At 36.2% G+C, this 18,824-nt stretch overlaps 1 protein-coding gene across 4 annotated transcripts in view; it reads right to left on the bottom strand.

Annotated features, from left to right (window-relative positions):
* The window catches only part of PPARG (peroxisome proliferator activated receptor gamma), a 135,411-nt gene that overhangs the window by 45,591 nt on the left and 70,996 nt on the right, over positions 1–18,824 (bottom strand). For all 4 annotated transcript variants that reach the window (XM_087431523.1, XM_087431524.1, XM_004443158.3 and 1 more), the window contains 2 exons: positions 8,453–8,680; positions 7,016–7,185 (listed from right to left, as the gene is read on the bottom strand). In XM_087431523.1, the coding sequence (XP_087287649.1) occupies positions 7,016–7,185; positions 8,453–8,672 (390 nt within the window). In that variant the 5' untranslated portion in view covers positions 8,673–8,680. The remainder of the gene's footprint in view (positions 1–7,015; positions 7,186–8,452; positions 8,681–18,824) is intronic.

Genomic DNA, 18,824 nt, shown 5'->3' with positions numbered 1-18,824 from the left:
TATCATCTCCTCTCTATGGCTTACTATGCTTGAAATTTACTATTTAAGTCTTTTTTTTTTTAACCTGTAAATATTTTTATTTCACTCTCATTCTTGATAGACTACAGGGTACTCAGTTATTTTCTCTTAGAACTTTGAATTCCATTATCTTTTTGCTTCCATTGTTGCTACTGAGAGGTCTGCTGTCAATTGACTTTGAAGGTGTTTTTTTCTTTTCTCTTCGGTTGCTGTTATATATTCTCTTTATCTTTAGAATTCTGCAGTTATACTACAGTGTGTCTAGGCATGGATTTCTTTTCATTTATCTTCTTGGACATGTTGTTTTCTGTATCATGGTTTCACTTCTTCATCAGGTCTGGGACTCCAATTAGATAAGTGTGAGACTTTCTTATTCTAGCCTTCAGATTTCTGAACTTCTCTTTTATATTTTCCATCTTTTCACTAATTACTCACTAATATTGATTCCAAAAGTAAACATCAGAACAGCAGTCAAATAAGATCAGAAAAAATATATAATTACAATGACAAAAGTAAAAGCAAACATTTCTCACCAAAGTTCACCAGTGAGAACAGTTCTGTACGTTACTCATCTATTCATTAGTGAAGAAGACATATCTTTTTAATATTCAAAGAGCCTATGAATCCTTAAAGAACCAGAAGAGCCTTCATATTCTAGCAGATTATGGATGGGACATATTCTTTAAGACATTGTTGTCTCATTCTCAGAAGTTTCTTTGCATTTATCTTCTAGTTCAGTAATCCTCTCTTTTGCTTGTCCAGTATGCCATTTAACCCTTTCATTAAATTTTTATTTCAATAATTATATTTTTCATTTTTGGAAGTTTCACTTGGTTTATTTTCAAAGCTGCCTGGTCATCCCTGATAGTCTATTATTGCTTGTTCATTGCTGTGATTTGGCCCTCTTTCTTTAAACAATTCATACACAACTATCTATATTCTGTATCAGGCAATCCCAACATCTGCTTTCGTTTGGTAGGGGCGGAGAGGTCTAAGTCTGGTTTTTCATTTGTTTATTTCTGATGAATGTCATTCAAGTTGACTGCCTTCTCATGCACTTGCTGATACTTTATTTTGAACTTATTTCTTGACCTTAAACTGTGGGAATCCCACAGTCTAAACTGAGAATTCTCTCCTCCAAAGAGAAATCTGCAGATACTTCTGTTGGAAGCCATGGGCACCACTGGCTTACGACTATTTCAGACCCCCTTGAGAATTCTGGCTCAATTCAAAAGCCCCAGACTCAGCTCCTCGTCACTGATGGCTCAGAATACTGCTACAGGCATCTGCAGTGCTGCACGTTAGTACTCCTATGGGCATCTATCATGAGGGAAACCCCACCCTCTAAGTGTGCCTGCAGCTTACAGCTCAAGACCTAGGATTTGTTTGTTTGTTGGTTTTGCTACTGTTGTTGTTTTGGAGAGTTTTCCCTACCTCTTATGAGATCAGCAATATCTCAAAGAACATGTCCTACACAGGATCTGCTGGAGGTTGAAGCCTCTTTAATTCTCAAGGGGTTCTGGGGACCTTTAAATATTATAAAGGTGTATTTTTTTCCCACTGATTAATAGAAGGCTAACGTACAGAACTGTTCTCACTGATAAATGTTGGTGAGAAATTTTGTTTTTATTTTTGCCATTGTGATCATATACACGTTATGGTATTCCTTGACTGCTTTTCTGATTTTCACTTTTTAAAACTAATATTAGTGGTTGAAAATGCTGGTTGGCACTGACAATGGGGCAGGTCCCAGTATACTCAGTTATTTGGCATGACTGGAGAGGAAGGTATTTTGATAAGAGAATGTTATTTAAGTTTAACGCTTATAATGCAAATTTTTGTTTTAACTCATATGATGTCTTTCAGTGTATCACATTCTTTTTGTGATGAATCAGGGTCTTTCAATGTTAAAGAATAATCACTCTGAATATCACTTCTGTACTATATATGTACGTAAAATCTTGAACTGAATATACACAGACTCCAGCACACAGCTTGGAACTTGCTTTTAATTTTTTTTTAACAATAAGTTATGATAACCAACTATTTTCTTGTCATTTGACTCTCTCAATAAATCTAGAGGGGAAGATATGAGGCTATTACTGAGTGTTTTTCTGTAAATTTATTTATTTATTTGAAGACTAAACCAGGCTTTTCTAAAGTTTCTTCATATTACTGATAAAGACCACTCAATTATTATTTGAGTTCATAAAACAATGTGCAATTTCAACATCTTACTCTTCCGGCTATTGTGAAGTCCATGAATTGGTGTGATGGGGAGGCATATTTCAGAAAACTGTTTTGATTATATATTTATTCTAAAGTCTTCACATTTGTCTCTGAGAAGGTGATGGCTTTTAAAAGGTTTTGGTTTTGCCTTTTAAAAAACTTCCTCTAATCTCTCCTTAATTGCTTTACTTTTAATAAGACTTCAGGTGCAATGAGACCTCAGAATGGTATTGTTAATTTTACAATGAGATTAAAAGCCCTGTGTTGGGCCTGCATTCAGCTTTCACATGAAGCGGTATGGCCTATAGAAGCTGAATCAATGAGCTACCACTGGCAGTGAGAATATACTAAAAACTCTTCCTGAGGTAGGGTCCTATGTAGAAATACAAAAATAGATTACATTGTATTGTATGGTAGATTGTATTTATTTATGTTTCTAGGTAAGTCTATGGTTCTAAAATGATCTTTTACTAAGATGCAAGTAAGCAATAAATGCCAGCTTTCCAAGCTCTAAGGTATATACATCTTTCAGTAGCCAAAGGTTATATTTTACCTCAGTCTGCAATATTAATTCACATGACAATCTGTCCCTATTTCACTTTAATCCAAACTCAATCTTTTTATTCCTGCTTGAAGTTTGGCAAGGATCGCTAATATAAATGCTTGTTCCATTGGCATTGCAAAATTGTTTAAGAAGGCCTACCAACAGCTACCTTAAGCAATATAACTATTCTTCAATCCATAAATTAGTCTTCAGGTTTGTGGTCAACTGTATTTTTTTTTTAATTAATTAATTAATTAAATTTTTTGTGAGGAAGATCAGCCCTGAGCTAACATCCAATGCCAATCCCCCTCTTTTGTGTTGAGGAAGATTGGCCCTGGGCTAACATCCGTGCCCATCTTCCTCTACTTTATATGCGACACCACCACAGCATGGCTTGACAGGCAGTGCGTCAGTGCACACCTGGGATCTGAACCTGCAAACCCTGGGCTGCCGCAGCACGCGTACTTAACCGCTGTGCCACCAGGCCAGCCCCTCAACTGTATTTTAATTATGGGTATATCCTACATTCTACTGAAACAGCAAATGTTAAACTGTCGAAGCACCTTTCAGAAAATACACTCAGTCATGCGCCACATAATGACATTTTGGTCAATGATGGACCACATATACAATGGTGGTCCCATAAGATTAGTATCATATAACCTAGGTGTGTAGTAGGCTATACCATCTAGGTTTGTGTAACACCGTAGGGGAAGAAGAGATTTTCCTCTACTCTTCTAGGTTCTTCTGGCTGGTCTAAGAATTAAACTAAATGAGACAGATTAACAGGAGAAAAACAAACAAAAGTTTAATAACATGTATACATGGGAGAAACCCAGGAAAACTGAGTAACTGGCCAAAATGGCCACAGCCCTCACCTTAAATATCATCCTCAGCTAAAGATAAAAGAAGATATTCGGGGTGGGGAGAGTTAGGGACTTTAAAGGGAAGGAAGGCATTCACAGGTAGGTGAAAAAGAGCAAACGTTTGGAAAACAAATGTTTGGCCACACAGAAACAGAAGAACACAGAGGGGAGCCCAACAAACCGGCTTTTCTAGGTTCCTCCCTGTCTACCACCTAGTTCATATGATGCTACGGTGAGAGCTCACTTCCTGAGACAAGTTTTTTAATGTGAATTCTTTTAGGCAGTTAAGGAGAAGGGAACAAGAAAAACTTTCTGAGTCTTTTGTTTCCTAAAAATAATCAGCCTAAAATAATCCCCATGTTAAAGAGACACATTCTGGGGTGGCAAATTTTGTTCCCCTTCAGTACACTCTATGATGTTTGCACAATGACAAAATCACCTAACGACATATTTCTCAGAACATATCCCTATCATTAAGTGGTGCATGACTGTACAGGTGAGTCAAACACATTTGTTGATTTCACTTTCCTGGCTTTTCACTGAGTATTGTTGACAAACTAAGTAGATATCTTTGATTACTGACAGCCACTGGTCTAATTTAGCTGCATTCAGAGTGTGGTAGCAATTTTGCTTAGTTCCAAAGTGGTAAAGAATGGGTATTTCTTCAGCCTCAATGCTTTATAATAGTAGTTCTCCAACTTTTTGGTCTAGGACCTCTTTACTCTCTTAACAATTATTGAAGACCCCAAAGAGCTTTTGTTTATGTGGGTTATATCTACCGATATTTATCAGAGTAGAAATGAAAACTGAGAAATTATTATGTACAAGAACATACAGACAAACATTCCATTAGCCATCAGAGCTATGTTATCATTCCATGTCATGTAGCTTCTGGAACACTCCACTTATACTCCTGAGAGAATGAGAGTGAAAATGGTAAATAACAACATACTATTATTATGAAAATAGTTTCAACCTCATGGGTGCCTAGAGGTCTCTAGACCTCACTTTGAGAACTGCTGACTTATACTTGGAGAAGCCAAGTTATATTATTCCACTAACATTTTTCTTATTCTTATCTTTAAAATGAGTAGATGTCTAGTTTCCCTTCCAAGGGTAGCACAACCTTCTTTGCATTTTAGTCTAGGAAGTCTGTAATCTGTATTTTAGATGGTTTGCAAGTTACTGCCCGTTAAAATATAATCCTCTTAATTTTCTCTGATTGTTTTTGTTTGTTTATCTATGGTAGGTTAAGGACTCCCCTGTGTTCTTCAGGTTTATTAAGTGTTTCTTCTCCATCTCTGCCTTAGAACCCTCTCTATTCCTACCTTGAAGGCACTTCGATTTTTTCCTCCCTCTTCTCTCTTTTTTGCGCTACTTCTCTTCTTTGCTTGCTTTTATTTTCTAAGTTTTTGTGCCCTCAGAACTTAGCTTTTACCACTATAACCAACTACTGACAACATTTCTGTCTTTCAGTTTTTAGCTGTTCTCAGTAATGTTAACTTTCCACAAATATCTGACTAATAGAATCATGGTGGAACTATTTGCTTAAATATCCTAGTTTTCTAAGTGCTTAAAAAACAGCCCATAAAAAAACAATAATTTATTGTGGAAACTTCACCAATCATATTGTTTTTATTTATTTATCAATGTAAATTACCAAGATGACCAAAACTGAATGGTTTCTTCAGGTATTTCTTAGAATTTAGCAACAATTTACTCACTCAAAAATTGTATAAATCTAACTCAATAAAATGACATGTTCTTACTACTCATTGAGATCTTAATAACAGACTATATACATAATGATTTCATACAAGATCACAGATATTTTAGTTTTATTTTAATCAAAGAATGAATGGAGGGCCGGCCCCGTGGCTTAGCGGTTAAGTGCGCGTGCTCCGCTGCTGGCGGCCCGGGTTCAGATCCCGGGCACGCACAGACGCACCGCTTCTCCGGCCATGCTGAGGCCGCGTCCCACATACAGCAACTAGAAGGATGTGCAACTATGACATACAACGATCTACTGGGGCTTTGGGGGAAAAAAAAATAATAGAATCTTAAAAAAAACAAAAAGAAAAGACCTTGAATAGCTAATCTAACCAAGGCATTTTACACGGAGGTTACTGGGGGCTAAAGTGTTTATGTGATTGGGTAGTGACTTTATTAGGTTGTCTTTAGAGTAATAAACTGTGTGTTTGAATTGAAGAAATTTTAGAGATCATCTAATTCAACACCATTGTTTTATATATGTGGAAACTCAGGCAGAATGTGTTTAAAAAGTGATATATGCAAAAGTATCTTGCACAATATCTGGTGCGTAGTAGAAATTCAATAAATATTAATTTCCTTTTTTGGCCCACCATCCAGTTAGGAACCCAGATGTTCTAATGCCTACCAAACTGCTCTTGTATATCTTTATTCTGAATTAAAAGCCCAACTGAAGAGTGAATTTGATCTTATCTTATATAAGCAGTGTTTATTTTCTAAGGTAAATACTTATGAACAATTTATTCTGAGCCCTGGGGTATATAATAAACACTAGTCTATTACTCTTCTATTCACTGAGTATATTAAAATTCATTATTTTAAAAGACTATATATTAAAATATGAGTAGATTAATATTTTCTTAATAATTGGGAAGAATATTGTGCAATGTTTGCACTTTCCAAAAATACTCTTTTTCACAAAGAAAGGAGGTGAGGAGAAACAGTATCTCCTTTCCCAAATAATTATATCTCTTTGCCTGTCCATAATACACAGCTCATCCTGATACTGGAATGAGAAAACACAGAGCACTGGCTTAGGAGTCACAGCACAGGATACACGTTCTAGTCCCAGCTCTGCCACTTACTAGTGACGATCATGGGCAGGTCCCACTAATTCATAATTTTTCATCTGTCAAGTGGCCATAAGTAAGCTTAACTTCATAGGACTGTTCTAAGGATTAAGTGAAGATATCTATGAAATCTGTCAAGCCTTACATACACAAAATATTGTACAGTGTAGTGAAAAAAACACTAGAAGAGTCAGGAAATCTGGGTTCTGGGCCGGCTCATCACTGTCTTGCCATGACTTGGACAAGTCACTCTTTTTTTTTTTTTAAATCTGCAAGGTGCACGGGTTGAATTAGATCAGTGCCTCAAAGGACCAATTTGGAGAATGGGAAGTGAGGCAAAGCAGCCCTGCTTTTATCAATTTTCTTAAGTTTTCAAATATATTATTTGAAGAATGGGTTTTACCAAAAAAAAAAAAAGGTTGACAATCTTATCTCAATTCCCTGTCATGCATTTGCAACAGGAAATGAATTAACAGGTGAATTTTCAGCAAATTCTCTGAAGAAAGATTTTTTTTTACCTTGCATCCTTCACAAGCATGAACTCCATAGTGAAACCCCGAAGCTTTATCTCCACAGACACGGCATTCAATTGCCATGAGGGAGTTGGAAGGCTCTTCATGAGGCTTACTGTACAGCTGGGCCTTTTCAGAATAATAGGGTGGGGATGCAGGCTCTACTTTGATCGCACCTGTGTATAGAAAAATGTGAGCAGATGCTTATCACATGAAAAACAATGCTAAAAAGGCAATAGGGCAAGTCACCATAGTATACCTTACTGCCATATTTTTATTATTTAAGTGTAGAAGCACTATGGAACAGGAAAAAGTAGGCTTTGTAATCATAGGCAAGTCACAACACCTCTGAGCCTTACCTGTAAAACTAAAACAGGGAAGGGAATTAAGTCTATGCTTCTATGACCCTTCTGTACCTCGTAATACTAAAGCTCTAACAGACGACACACAGCATTTGAGACAATTAGGGTTATTTTGCTATGTAATATGACGTATTTGGCATTCATCACAATATTAAATTATATATTTTTATTTAAGTGTTGCAATTTAGAAGTGTTTTTAAACCATTCTTGTAAAAGAAACACAGAAGGAACACTGCCATGAAAAGATAATGGTAAGCCCAGCTTGAAGGCACGTGAAAAATAAGAGACTAGGTTACCATCAGTGTTGAGTCTGAAAAGGTGGTTTGTAAAATGATCTTTGATAGAGAATAAGAGAACCTATGGAAAGTAAGGACTACGTTCTTTCCACTGGTTAGGATCAGGCCTATTAAATGTCCATATTAGGCTCTAACTGAAAACCACACACATAAACATAACCAAGTATATTATTTATCTAAAAGAAAAACTAGAAATACAGGAAGTTCTTACTTATTGTCAAGTAATGGTTGCCAAATACATAGTGGTGGCTTTGGAAAACCAGTGTATCAGCATACACAGAGATAAACATCAAGGAAATAGCATCATAGAAATTTATTTTATCTTGAAAAGTGCAGTTTTCGTTTTTGTTGAGTCTGATGTTTAGATGTGAATTGAGTTAATGGCATGAAGATTTATCAATAGATTACAATGTCAAGATTTAAATTTGTGCTGAAAAATAGTTTCGGTGTAAGCTTCTCAAACTGCAGAATTAGGAAAAATAGATTACAATTTAGTGATGATCAGTTATATAAGGTACCAAACTGTTACTTAGAAGTGGCCAAAAGAACTGAAAGTTTGGGTGATGGACTCTTATCCTGAGATATACCTGGCAATGTAATCACGCTAAAAAAATGCTCCTAAGAAGGAAAGAAGAAAAGATAGAAAGGAGAGGAAGGAGAGAAAAAAAAGAAAAGAATGATCTGGGGTATTTAGTTTTAGTCTCTGGAACATTTATTCCAGTGTTACTGAGAGATTAGTCCAATTCTAGTCTTGGTAGTCTGAAAAGTGAAAATAAAGATCATACTTTGGTACTCTTGAAGCTTCAGATCATACTTATAATCAGCAACCATTTGATCAGCTCTTGCAAATGGAATGTCTTCATAGTGTGAAGTAGAAATGCTGGAGAAATCAACAGTAGTGAAGGGCTTGATGTCAAAGGAGTGGGAGTGGTCATCCATTACAGAAAGATCCACAGAGCTGATTCCAAAGTTGGTGGGCCAAAATGGCATCTCCGTGTCAACCATGGTAATTTCTGAAATGGAAAAAAAGAATAGCTATGAAGTTAGTCCTAGAGGACAGAGCAATCTTCTAAAGATATATAGTAAGGGGACCAAAAGAGTCTTTGGTAAAGTGATCTCATCTAGGTTATCACAATGAGAGAACATAACCACCTTCTTACTGCTTCCAAGTTGTTTTACCCAGGGAAGGAAGTCAACTCTTACCTGGATATCACAGGAGAGAACCCTTTAAGAGTATCGACATACATAGTGTACCCATATAAATGTCCTGCAAACAGCCCTGCTCTCATTGTCTTCTACAGGAGATCATCGACCAAGGCTGTTAATGATTTTTAAAGAGCATAGGGTTCTGGGACAATTTTGCTTTCTTGAAATTAGCTATCCTAAATATTTTTCTCTTTAGGATATAAATTTTGCTCCTCCATTTGTGTTTATAATGCTTTTGTGTGACAGAAAAGTTGGTATATTAAATTTAGGTAAGAATTTATTCTTTAACTGCATTATAAAAGAATTTTGTTCTTAAAGTAATACAAAAATGAATCTTTTAACAAAGGGAAGATCCCTTTTGTGCTATGAAAACTTACTCATCTTTTTTGTGCATACAGCTTTCCTTAAAGAGGAGAAAATGTTCCCCATATTGAGAACAAAGAGGTTAGAGATACATGGAAACATATTTGATTACAAATGAGAGAATGTCAAATCGAGAATCTAGCCCAGCATTAATTTTAACCCACCCCCAAAACAAAACAAAAATGGAAACAAGAAAACATATAACCTTTATGCAATAGGAACCTGGTTTACCTGAAACCAGTTCACTATTTGAAGTGGTGTCAAAAAAGCAGTCACTAAGAATTTTAAATGTTAACTCTTTGGTCAACAACACCAGTGGAGAGCTGTGGGAATTTTGGATTGGTGACATTGGAGACAAAGAAATGAATTGCTGGGGGGGCCGGCCCCGTGGCTTAGCGGTTAAGTGCACGCACTCCACTACTGGCGGCCTGGGTTCGGATCCCAGGCGTGCACCAACGCACCGCTTGTCCAGCCATGCTGAGGTGGCCTCCCACATACAGCAACTAGAAGGATGTGCAACTATGACATACAACTATCTACTGGGTCCTTGGGGAGAAAAAGGGGGAAAAAAGGAGGAGGATTGGCAATAGATGTTAGCTCAGGGCCAGTCTTCCCCAGCAAAAAAAGACGAGGATTGGCATGGTTGTTAGCTCAGGGCTGATCTTCCTCACAAAAAAAAAAAAAAAAAATAGAAAAGAAATGAATCACTCGTAAACTCTAGGGCTCCTGAAATCATAGGCTTATCAGTCTTATTTGCAGTCATATCCCTATCACCTAGCAAAAAGCTTAGCTCATAGTAGGTGCTCATTAAGCATTTATTTATTAAATACTAAATGAACTGATGAAGTGGCTATGAAATTTTAGCAGAAGAGGCAGGGAAGGGGGAAGCAAACTAACATCTATTGAGTATCTCCCATGTACCAGACATATTGTACCTTTTATTCCACATAACCCAAGATATTATCCCCACTGTAGTGATAAGTAAGCTAGGACTAGAGAAGTAAAGTGACTTGCCCAGCGTCCAATAGCTAGTAAGTAGGGAATTCAAACTCAAGATTGACCCAGAAACCCTATTCTGTATATATCTCTTTATTCTCTCATTGATGAAAATGGTTTACGCAGGAAGGGCTACTCTCTGAGCGGTATCTGGGAATGGGCCTCTTGTTTTTTCCCAGCAAGCAGAGAGCCAAGGAATTTACTCTCAAAGGCTGACTCTTGCATGAGGTTAAAGATTCCAGTTGTGGTCTTCGTAAGAAAAACAAAGTGCCTTGAAAACACAAATAAGGGGACTAATTCTGTGAATGTGCTTCAGTGGTTCCAAGAGGACTCATTAAGCACCGTTTGCGTTCACATGTCTGAACATCTACACACATAAGTACCCAAACAATCTTAAGTTATCTGTGTTACAGTATAAACACTACACACCAAAAAAAGGAATGTGCGTTGGTGATAGCTTAAAGGTCATACTGGGTCTCAATGACATCCAGAAAAAAGTCTGTGCTCTTAATGACAGGGGCACGCATTGAACTGTGTCCTTTGTTTCAAAATTCATCTAAATCTACCTAACTCAGGTCATTCCACTTACTTTATCCATCTCCTCAGCATGCTTATTTTACATTTCTATTTCCATTTTTTAGTATAAATTACTTTCACATCAAAATATACCTCTCTTGTCTCAATTGTAATACCCACAAAAGTGAGTTTCACAACTATTTCTCATTATGCCTTTTGCAAAGTTCTTCTGCATACAAAATAAAGGTTGACTCAGTGAGTTAAAGGTACTGCATATGCCTCTGTATAAACACAGGGAAATGAAAATAAGGATGCAAAAAATATCTGTGTTGCAAGAAAAATTGGTTGCTCATCATTTTACTGGTTTGTTTTGTTTCACTTTTAACATCTGATTTCAATGACTCCCTACCAACCAAAGCCATGCTTCTTAATACAGGAATCATATCCCTAAGGGTCATCTATTTTATTGAAAAGTTTTGGGAAAAATTTTAATGTGAAAATAGCCATTTATGTGTAAATGAATATAATGAAAAATTCATGTGATTTTAAAGATATAATATGAAACTCTAAAAAAAAATTGTACTTGTAGTACTTTTCATGGCCAAAAGAATGCTATTTAAAAAAAATAAACTTTATTTTTAAAAGCAGTTTTAGGTTTACTTAAAAATTGAGCAGAAAGCACAGAGCTCCCATATACCCTTTTCCCCTCCACTCCTGAAACACACACAGTTTTTCCTATTATTAACTTGAATTTCCCCTATTATTAACACTTAACTTAGTGTGGTAAGCTTGTTACACAACTGATGAACCAGCACTGATATATCACTATTAACCAAAGTCCATAGTTTACATTAGGGCTCACTCTTTGTGTTGTACAGTTTTACGGTTTTGACAAATGAATCACGTCATGTCCCTGCCACTACAGTATCATACAGAACAGTTTCCCTGCCCTAAACAGCCCCTGCGCTCCACCTATTTCTCTCTCCCCTCTTCCCCTCAAGAATGCTGTTTTTGCTGCCCTCTTCGATAAAGGGCATATTGGTGAAAAGCAAGAGAAGCACTGACCTATAAAATAAATTAAAATGTCTTAGCTTGGCATTCAAGGCCCTTCCTGACACAGTCCTAACTTATTTTTTCAGTCTTATTTTCCACTAGTGATCCTAGACTTCACTGCCATTCTTGGCATATCCCATGGTTAGGCATATGATACTATTTGCCCAGGTTAAACATGGGCATTTTCTAGTCAGCTCATCTTTGCTCACGATGAGGCCGCTCTATCTTCTCCCTGTTCCTCATTGCTGCGCGTCACAATCCCGTCTGTCTTTCCCACAGCAGCAGGAAATCCCACAGTAGTCCAAATGCTACTTTCTCCATGAAACCTTCCATGAATTCTCCAACTTAAAAATACTCTTCGTGTTCCCACAGCACTTCGTACCACGCATTTAACTCTGAGATAATTATCTCTGCCATTAGATTTCAAGTTCTGGAGCCCAAAGACAGTGTTTTGTTATTCTGTTTTCCCGCTAGCCCTTGTGCATGGTTATCATTTACTAAACAACAGCCAATTGAATGATCATATTTTATAGAGAAGAGTAGAATGAGTCTTCAATTTTCTGTGAAAATGGAAAAATAAAGACACATTGTCAATGGCTTAGTTTTGCTAAGGCTTAAGCTCCCCAGAAAAGATGGTAATATTCAATATTATAAATAAAATACAATTTAAGCTATAACACCTCCCCTCAATGTATCCTCGGTTTTTCTCTTCTGATTATTGCAGGAAGAAGACTAGGGTCTTATAAAGTTGTTGTTTTTTTTTCCCTTGTAGAAAGGACAAAGTAAGAAAGAAAAACAGCTTGCCTCTTCATCTCCATGAAAACATCTTGCTTAAATACACTTTTTCCCTTCCCCCTTTCCCTTCTCCTTGTCTTCTTATTCTGGGACATCTTGACCTAAACAATATTACTCCATGGACCATAGTTACAGGGAGGCACCATGGTTCCCTAGACATTTTATTTTATTTTGACTTAGAGATGGGTCCAGGGAGTCTGCTTCTAATTTCGTCTTTAGAAAACATAAGCTACTGTTTCTGCCAAGCTGTAAGTTGAGTAGGTGTTTTTTTAACTTCATGCAATTATCCATGAAAGAACAAATGAACAAATGAACATCAGTTCTTCTCAGGGATAAGTAACACTGTCTTCACTTTCCAGCTGGGAGACAGGAGTGTGTTGGTTGCATCACGGGTGTACCCATCAATTTCACAACCTTTAGTGTGTTTCAAGGAGGTAGAGGTCTTTAGGCAAAACTGGTGAGGAAGGAAAAGAATTTGTGCCATTTATCTTAGATCTTCAAACTTAGCTTTAAACTCTATGTTAGTCAATGAGCAGACATCACAATATTCTAAAGTACAATGTATTTTAAACAAAAATACAACCAATATCATGCAAAAATGCAGTAACTTCTCTAATCCTATAGGCATCATTATTTGGGAGTATGGAAATGGGTCAGAAAAGATGCTAAATTACGAAATCAAGCACCAGAACTATATGGTTTACCTTTGGGGTTTTATCTTGTTCCTTATGAAAAGAAAAGAAAAACTTCTATTAGAACATCTGGGGAAATGCTGCATCTCCTTAATAATTACATTAGCCTACATTAATAGAACCTTAAATCTTTGCTAAGTATTGTGCCAAATACAACACTTGGATTGTCTTATTTAATCTCACAACAGCCCTATGAGGTAGGAACACTTATAATTCTCCTTAAAGAAGAGGAAACTGAGGCACAGATATGGAAGTGACTAACTTGCCTAAGTACACACAGTTACGAAGTAGTAGAGCTAGGTTCTGAACCTGCACCCTTCCTAAACCGAATGCTGGTTAAAAAAACAAATCTCTTCCTGATCTTCCAGCTCTACATTAAGCAAAAATTAATTTCAACAAACTTTCACTGAACACCTATGATGTGCCAGGCACAGGGGGCTGGGGATGTACTATGAAGAGTGAGTAATCCTCAAATAAAAGCTTCTTTAGAAAACGTGTCAGGCTGTGCAACAAGAGTAGGTGCCAGGAAGAAACCTTTCATAGATTCTCTAAAACTTAGTAGCCTTGTTGGAAGTGACCTTAAAGAGACACTTAATCACTGATTTTTTTCAACTTGTTTGAATTTGTTTCAGTGTAATGTCATAGTACTCATAAATATGGTCTAACTTATTTATCCAGCCCCTCCTTATTGATTCCTGCCAATCATTTTGCAGCGCAAATTGACCTGAGAATTTTCTAATTCCTCTCCCATTACGACAGCTGATACCCAGAGACAAAAATCATCCTGAAATAGTAGAGTAGCAAAGGCCTTTCTGAAATTATTGAAGTTCCTCATTTGCCAGACGAAGAAAATGAGAGAAAGTGATTTGCCCATGAGCACACTGTTAGAGGCTGACTGAATAAGAACCCAGGTTTTCTGTCTCCTACCCTAGTGTTCTCTGCACTGCATAATGTTGTTGTTACTATATGTAAATATGTTGAAAAAGGAACTTTTAACCTATGCCAATTTTCATAGATCCATATTTTTGGGGTCTTAATTGATTAATACATGGGAATGACATCAAATTTAGGAAGGAAAAAAGTCTCATGCAAGCAGCCATTTAGTGGATGGCAAATTATAATAGAATAAAAAAATTTGTAATAGAATTTGTTTATAACAAAAATAATAAACTCTGAATTGATTAAAAGGTGTAGTGAATAGTCTAATAAAGTGAGCATTATATCAGTTCACATTTTCCGTAATAAATACAAGTATACATATTTTATTTGTTTGTTTTTTTGCAGACTGCTGTTCTGAACGTTAACAGTGAAGGTGAATGAGAGCCAGTATTGTGTTAAAGACTCTGGGTTTGAATCCTAACCTATTGCTTGTCAGTTTTGTGATCTCTTTACACCCAGTTATCCCCGTCTGTAAAATAATAATACTGCCTACCTCACAGAGTTGTCATGAAGATTAAATTAGATAATATATGTAAAGCATCTAGCATAGGGCCAGACACAATAATTTCTCAATAAATATAATTATTGGTAATAGTAGTAATTTTTGTACATATTAGTAACCAGACTACTGGAATCACGTAAAAGGTGGGCTAGAAGCCTCCAGCACCACCACTAGGGGACAGGAAGAGGAAGAAACACCAGCAAAGTCCTATTGTTCAAATAGGACTATGCCTAAAACAGATGTCCTGTTTTAAAGACCTCTGGAAAAGGAGAGTCCACAGCTTCTCTTGGTTACTCACAGTCCAATGCTTAATTGCTCTTACATAGCCAGGAAAGTCTATGTCTTCTCTGGCATTTCCCCAACTGTGTTATACACATTTCAATGATGTTCCTTTTAAAATAATTAAAAAGAAAAAAATTCTGCTAGGCAAATAAATTTAGGAAATGCTAGTCAAGCAAGGTTAAAATGGATTTACTGTAAGACTTAGACTCATATGCTAATAATTCATGAGAATACATAAAAGAGATTGGAAGACACAGTATGTAATTATTTGAGGAGACTAATATTTGATAGAATCTAGTTTGTGAAATGATAGTCAAACCTATGTTGCAGTTTGCAACTTTTTTTTTCTTTTTCTAAACATATAGTTATCCTCTGCATATTTGCCCTTTACCATATGTACTTGAAAGGTGTTATTAAATTGTCCCTCAGGTTTTCAACTTTAGGATGACTAAGGGCAAGTATTTATGTTGGTTAAAACAACAACAAAACCCAAGAGAGAAAAGATTTCTTACTTGAACCACACAGAAAGGAACCACTTGTAAAGACTAATGCTCTTTTTATAGAGACTATCCTAAAAGCCTCCAGATAGGGGGAAAAAAAAAGTCCCATATAAAAGATCAGGAATCAGAACAACATTGAATTTCTCAATGGCATCCCTGGAAGCTAGAAAGCAATAGAGCAATGTCTTCAAAATTCAAAGAAAAAAATCATTTCCAATTTAGGATTTTATACTCAGCTAAACCATCAACCAAGTAAGAGAGTAGAATAAAGACATTTTCAGAAATATAAGGCCTTAAAAAAAAGTCACCTCCCAAGTACTCCTACCCAGAGTTCTACATCAGAACAAAAGGAAAATATGAGATCCAAGAAACAAAGGATCTAAACACAGGAGAGAGGTGAAAGGAAGCCCCAGGACAACAGGTACCTAGCAGCCTAGAGAGAATGGAGCTGGAGGAGGAAGAAGGCCGTGGAGATTACTCGAGAAATTAGAATGCCTTATATATTTGACCATTTTCAGAGTTTTTATTACTCTGTTGGAGAGTTTGAGAATGAACTAGCAGTAGGTACGTAGAAAAGGAACAACAAAAAAATGAGCAATTACTAAGCAAAAATAAATAAAAATAAAATAACTCCAGAAAAACAGATAGCTATACAGGATCGGAAGGAGAACTGGAGTATACTACTGGTTCAGTGGTAAGCAGCACTTTCACATTTATTACAATGTAAACATGAACAACTGATGTAACTTAAAATTACAAATAACTAATTGCGAAGATGAGAGGAAAGAGAAATGTATGTTTTGGGAAAGGGAATGTTGTGGTGAAGGGCTAAATTCTTATCTTCTACAGCAGGAAGTCAGTGGGTAATGAATACAATTTAAAATCTAGCAGTATAAGCATGTTATTATAAAGATATGGAGGTAAATACCAGGAGAAATATTTAAAAGAGTTAAAAATCATTGCCTTTGAGGAGTGGGAACTGGGCATGGGACTGAGGATTGCTGTTCTTCATTAAAAGCTTTATACTATCTGACTTTTTAAACTATGTACAAGTACTACTTGGATAAAAGTAAAAATTAAGTTAAATATCTTTTAACTGTAATATTTTCCCACGATTTCACCTAACAGAGAGAGTAAATAAACTCCTTGCATGTTTCTCTGTCCTCATAAAGGAGTTATCATGCATGAACCTGGAAAAGTAGAGAAAATTTTAATGTAGTTTCAAGTAAAATAAAGGAAAATCAGAAAATATTTTTGGTATTTGGCCAATAGATGACCTTTTGACCCAACCATTTAAAAAATAAATTCTATCTATTTTTTTTCCTTCATTGGTATCATGGGTCTTGATTAGTAAGGAAGAAGAGGACTCTGGATCCCATTAGCAGAAGTACAGTTTAATAATAGCTAACAATTTTTAAGCATCTATTATATGATAGCCACTGTACTTTAAACCCATTACATATGTAATTTATAATTTGTTAATGTATATATAATTTACAAGTGTATATATATATATATAATAATATAATTGACATATATAAATAGTCCTTTGGGTTATATACAATTATTATTGCCCCCCAATAGAATGAAAAAATTAGACAGAAAGGGGTTAAGTGATTTGCTCAATGTCACACAGCTAATAGGTATTGGAGCTGGGGTTTGAATTCCCTTGTAGTTTCTCTGAATAGAGAACCTCTTAATTTGAACACCATGAATTAAGAAAAGGATTAGAAATGGATTCTTTGGTATGTCATTTGTTTCTTATTTATAAGAAAATATATTTTCATTCTGCTGTCTACTTAGACTATATTAAAAACCAAATCCAATGCTTCTGTGGTGTGATGGCCCACTGATACTCCCATTGATAGCCTTGGCAAAGGTAGAAGCATTCTAATACGTGTCCATATATGCACATTTCGTCATAAAAAGACAGAAGGTCTCATAGCAAATTTCCAATTTCAGATCAACAAAGGGAATATCATCAGCTTTAGAGAAGACCATGTGCATTAATGCTTTTCAAAAGTTCATTTTCTCTTGCATCGGCCACATCTTGCTTACATAGTTTGCTGAATCCAGTCCTGAGGTATCAGGAGACAGGAAAGATTACAGGGTCATGTCCTCATCCATATTAATCATTTCTTCTGCTACCTTAGCTGGAGATTCATGTCCTCTTTCTTATTACGGTCAAACTAGCTCAAGGTTCTTTCTTTTGCTAAAACCACCTTCACGTGTTTCTAAAGGGAGACTTACTAAAATATCATCAGGACTAAGGCTAAATCTGGTGAACAATTAGTCACTTTGGTAGAGCTGAAATTCCAAACTTGCCTAGCACACATCGGCAGCAAGTGAAGAATGGTGCTTAGGTTAGAAAAACGGAACCAGAATGCTTCCCCCTGGCTAGCTCCCTCTGCACATTTTGGTTTTGGCTTTGCAGTGATAGGGGAATAGAAATGGGAGAGAAGAGATTGAATGGAACGGAAAATCAATGGAATGCTCCAGAAGTTTGTAATTACTCGGAAAGGAGGGAGCCACCAAAGACCTGTGAAAATACTGTTTCTCTTTGCTTTGTCCACCTCTCAAGCATGGTAAAGGACTTTCTGTAACCAGGAAAAAATAGAGTGGGCAGGTGGTTTCAAATAATGCTTTATTACTGAAGCACCTCCAATAGCTTGAAATTATCATAGAGGGGAAAGCCTTACTGTCTTACTCAGAGTTGTTTAGTCTGGCAAAATGATGTGAGACACTATGCTTCTGTTTAATCTTTTGTTTTCAATTTACTGTGCCAAGCACTCTTAACGAGAAGACAATGGCCTTAAGCTAAACAAACACCAAGAACAAAAGTGTCAAAACAGATGTAGCCAGATCCCTAGTGGTTATGGGGTGATTGCAGACTTTCACTAGCTATTCTATATCTTATCTTAAAACATAGTACCATGTGATGTTAAGATATTCATAGTAAGCATTTTTCATTTTTAAATCTTCCTCCTGAGCTACTATAGCATTATCAAAAATATTCTATATGAAAGCATTTGATACAATTCAGCACTCACTCATGATTTAAAAAAAACCTCTTAACTAGGAAGAAAAGGAAACTTCATTAATCTGATAAAGAATATCTATTAAAAACAGATAAACAAAAACCCTAAAGTAGCCATCATACTTGATGGTGAAATACTTAAAGCTTTCCTCCTGAGAGCACGAATGAGATAAGGATACGAGCTATCGCTACTTCTATTCAGCACTGTCCTGGAGAACTATCCAATGCAACAAGAGAAAAGAAAAGACACAAGGATTAGAAAGAAGAAATAAAACT

Source organism: Ceratotherium simum, chromosome 5 (genome assembly GCF_057802395.1).
Source record: "Ceratotherium simum simum isolate JZ-2026a chromosome 5, ASM5780239v1, whole genome shotgun sequence".
In the NCBI taxonomy this organism is placed as follows: Eukaryota; Metazoa; Chordata; class Mammalia; order Perissodactyla; family Rhinocerotidae; genus Ceratotherium; species Ceratotherium simum.
This window is presented reverse-complemented; position numbering and strand designations above follow the sequence as displayed.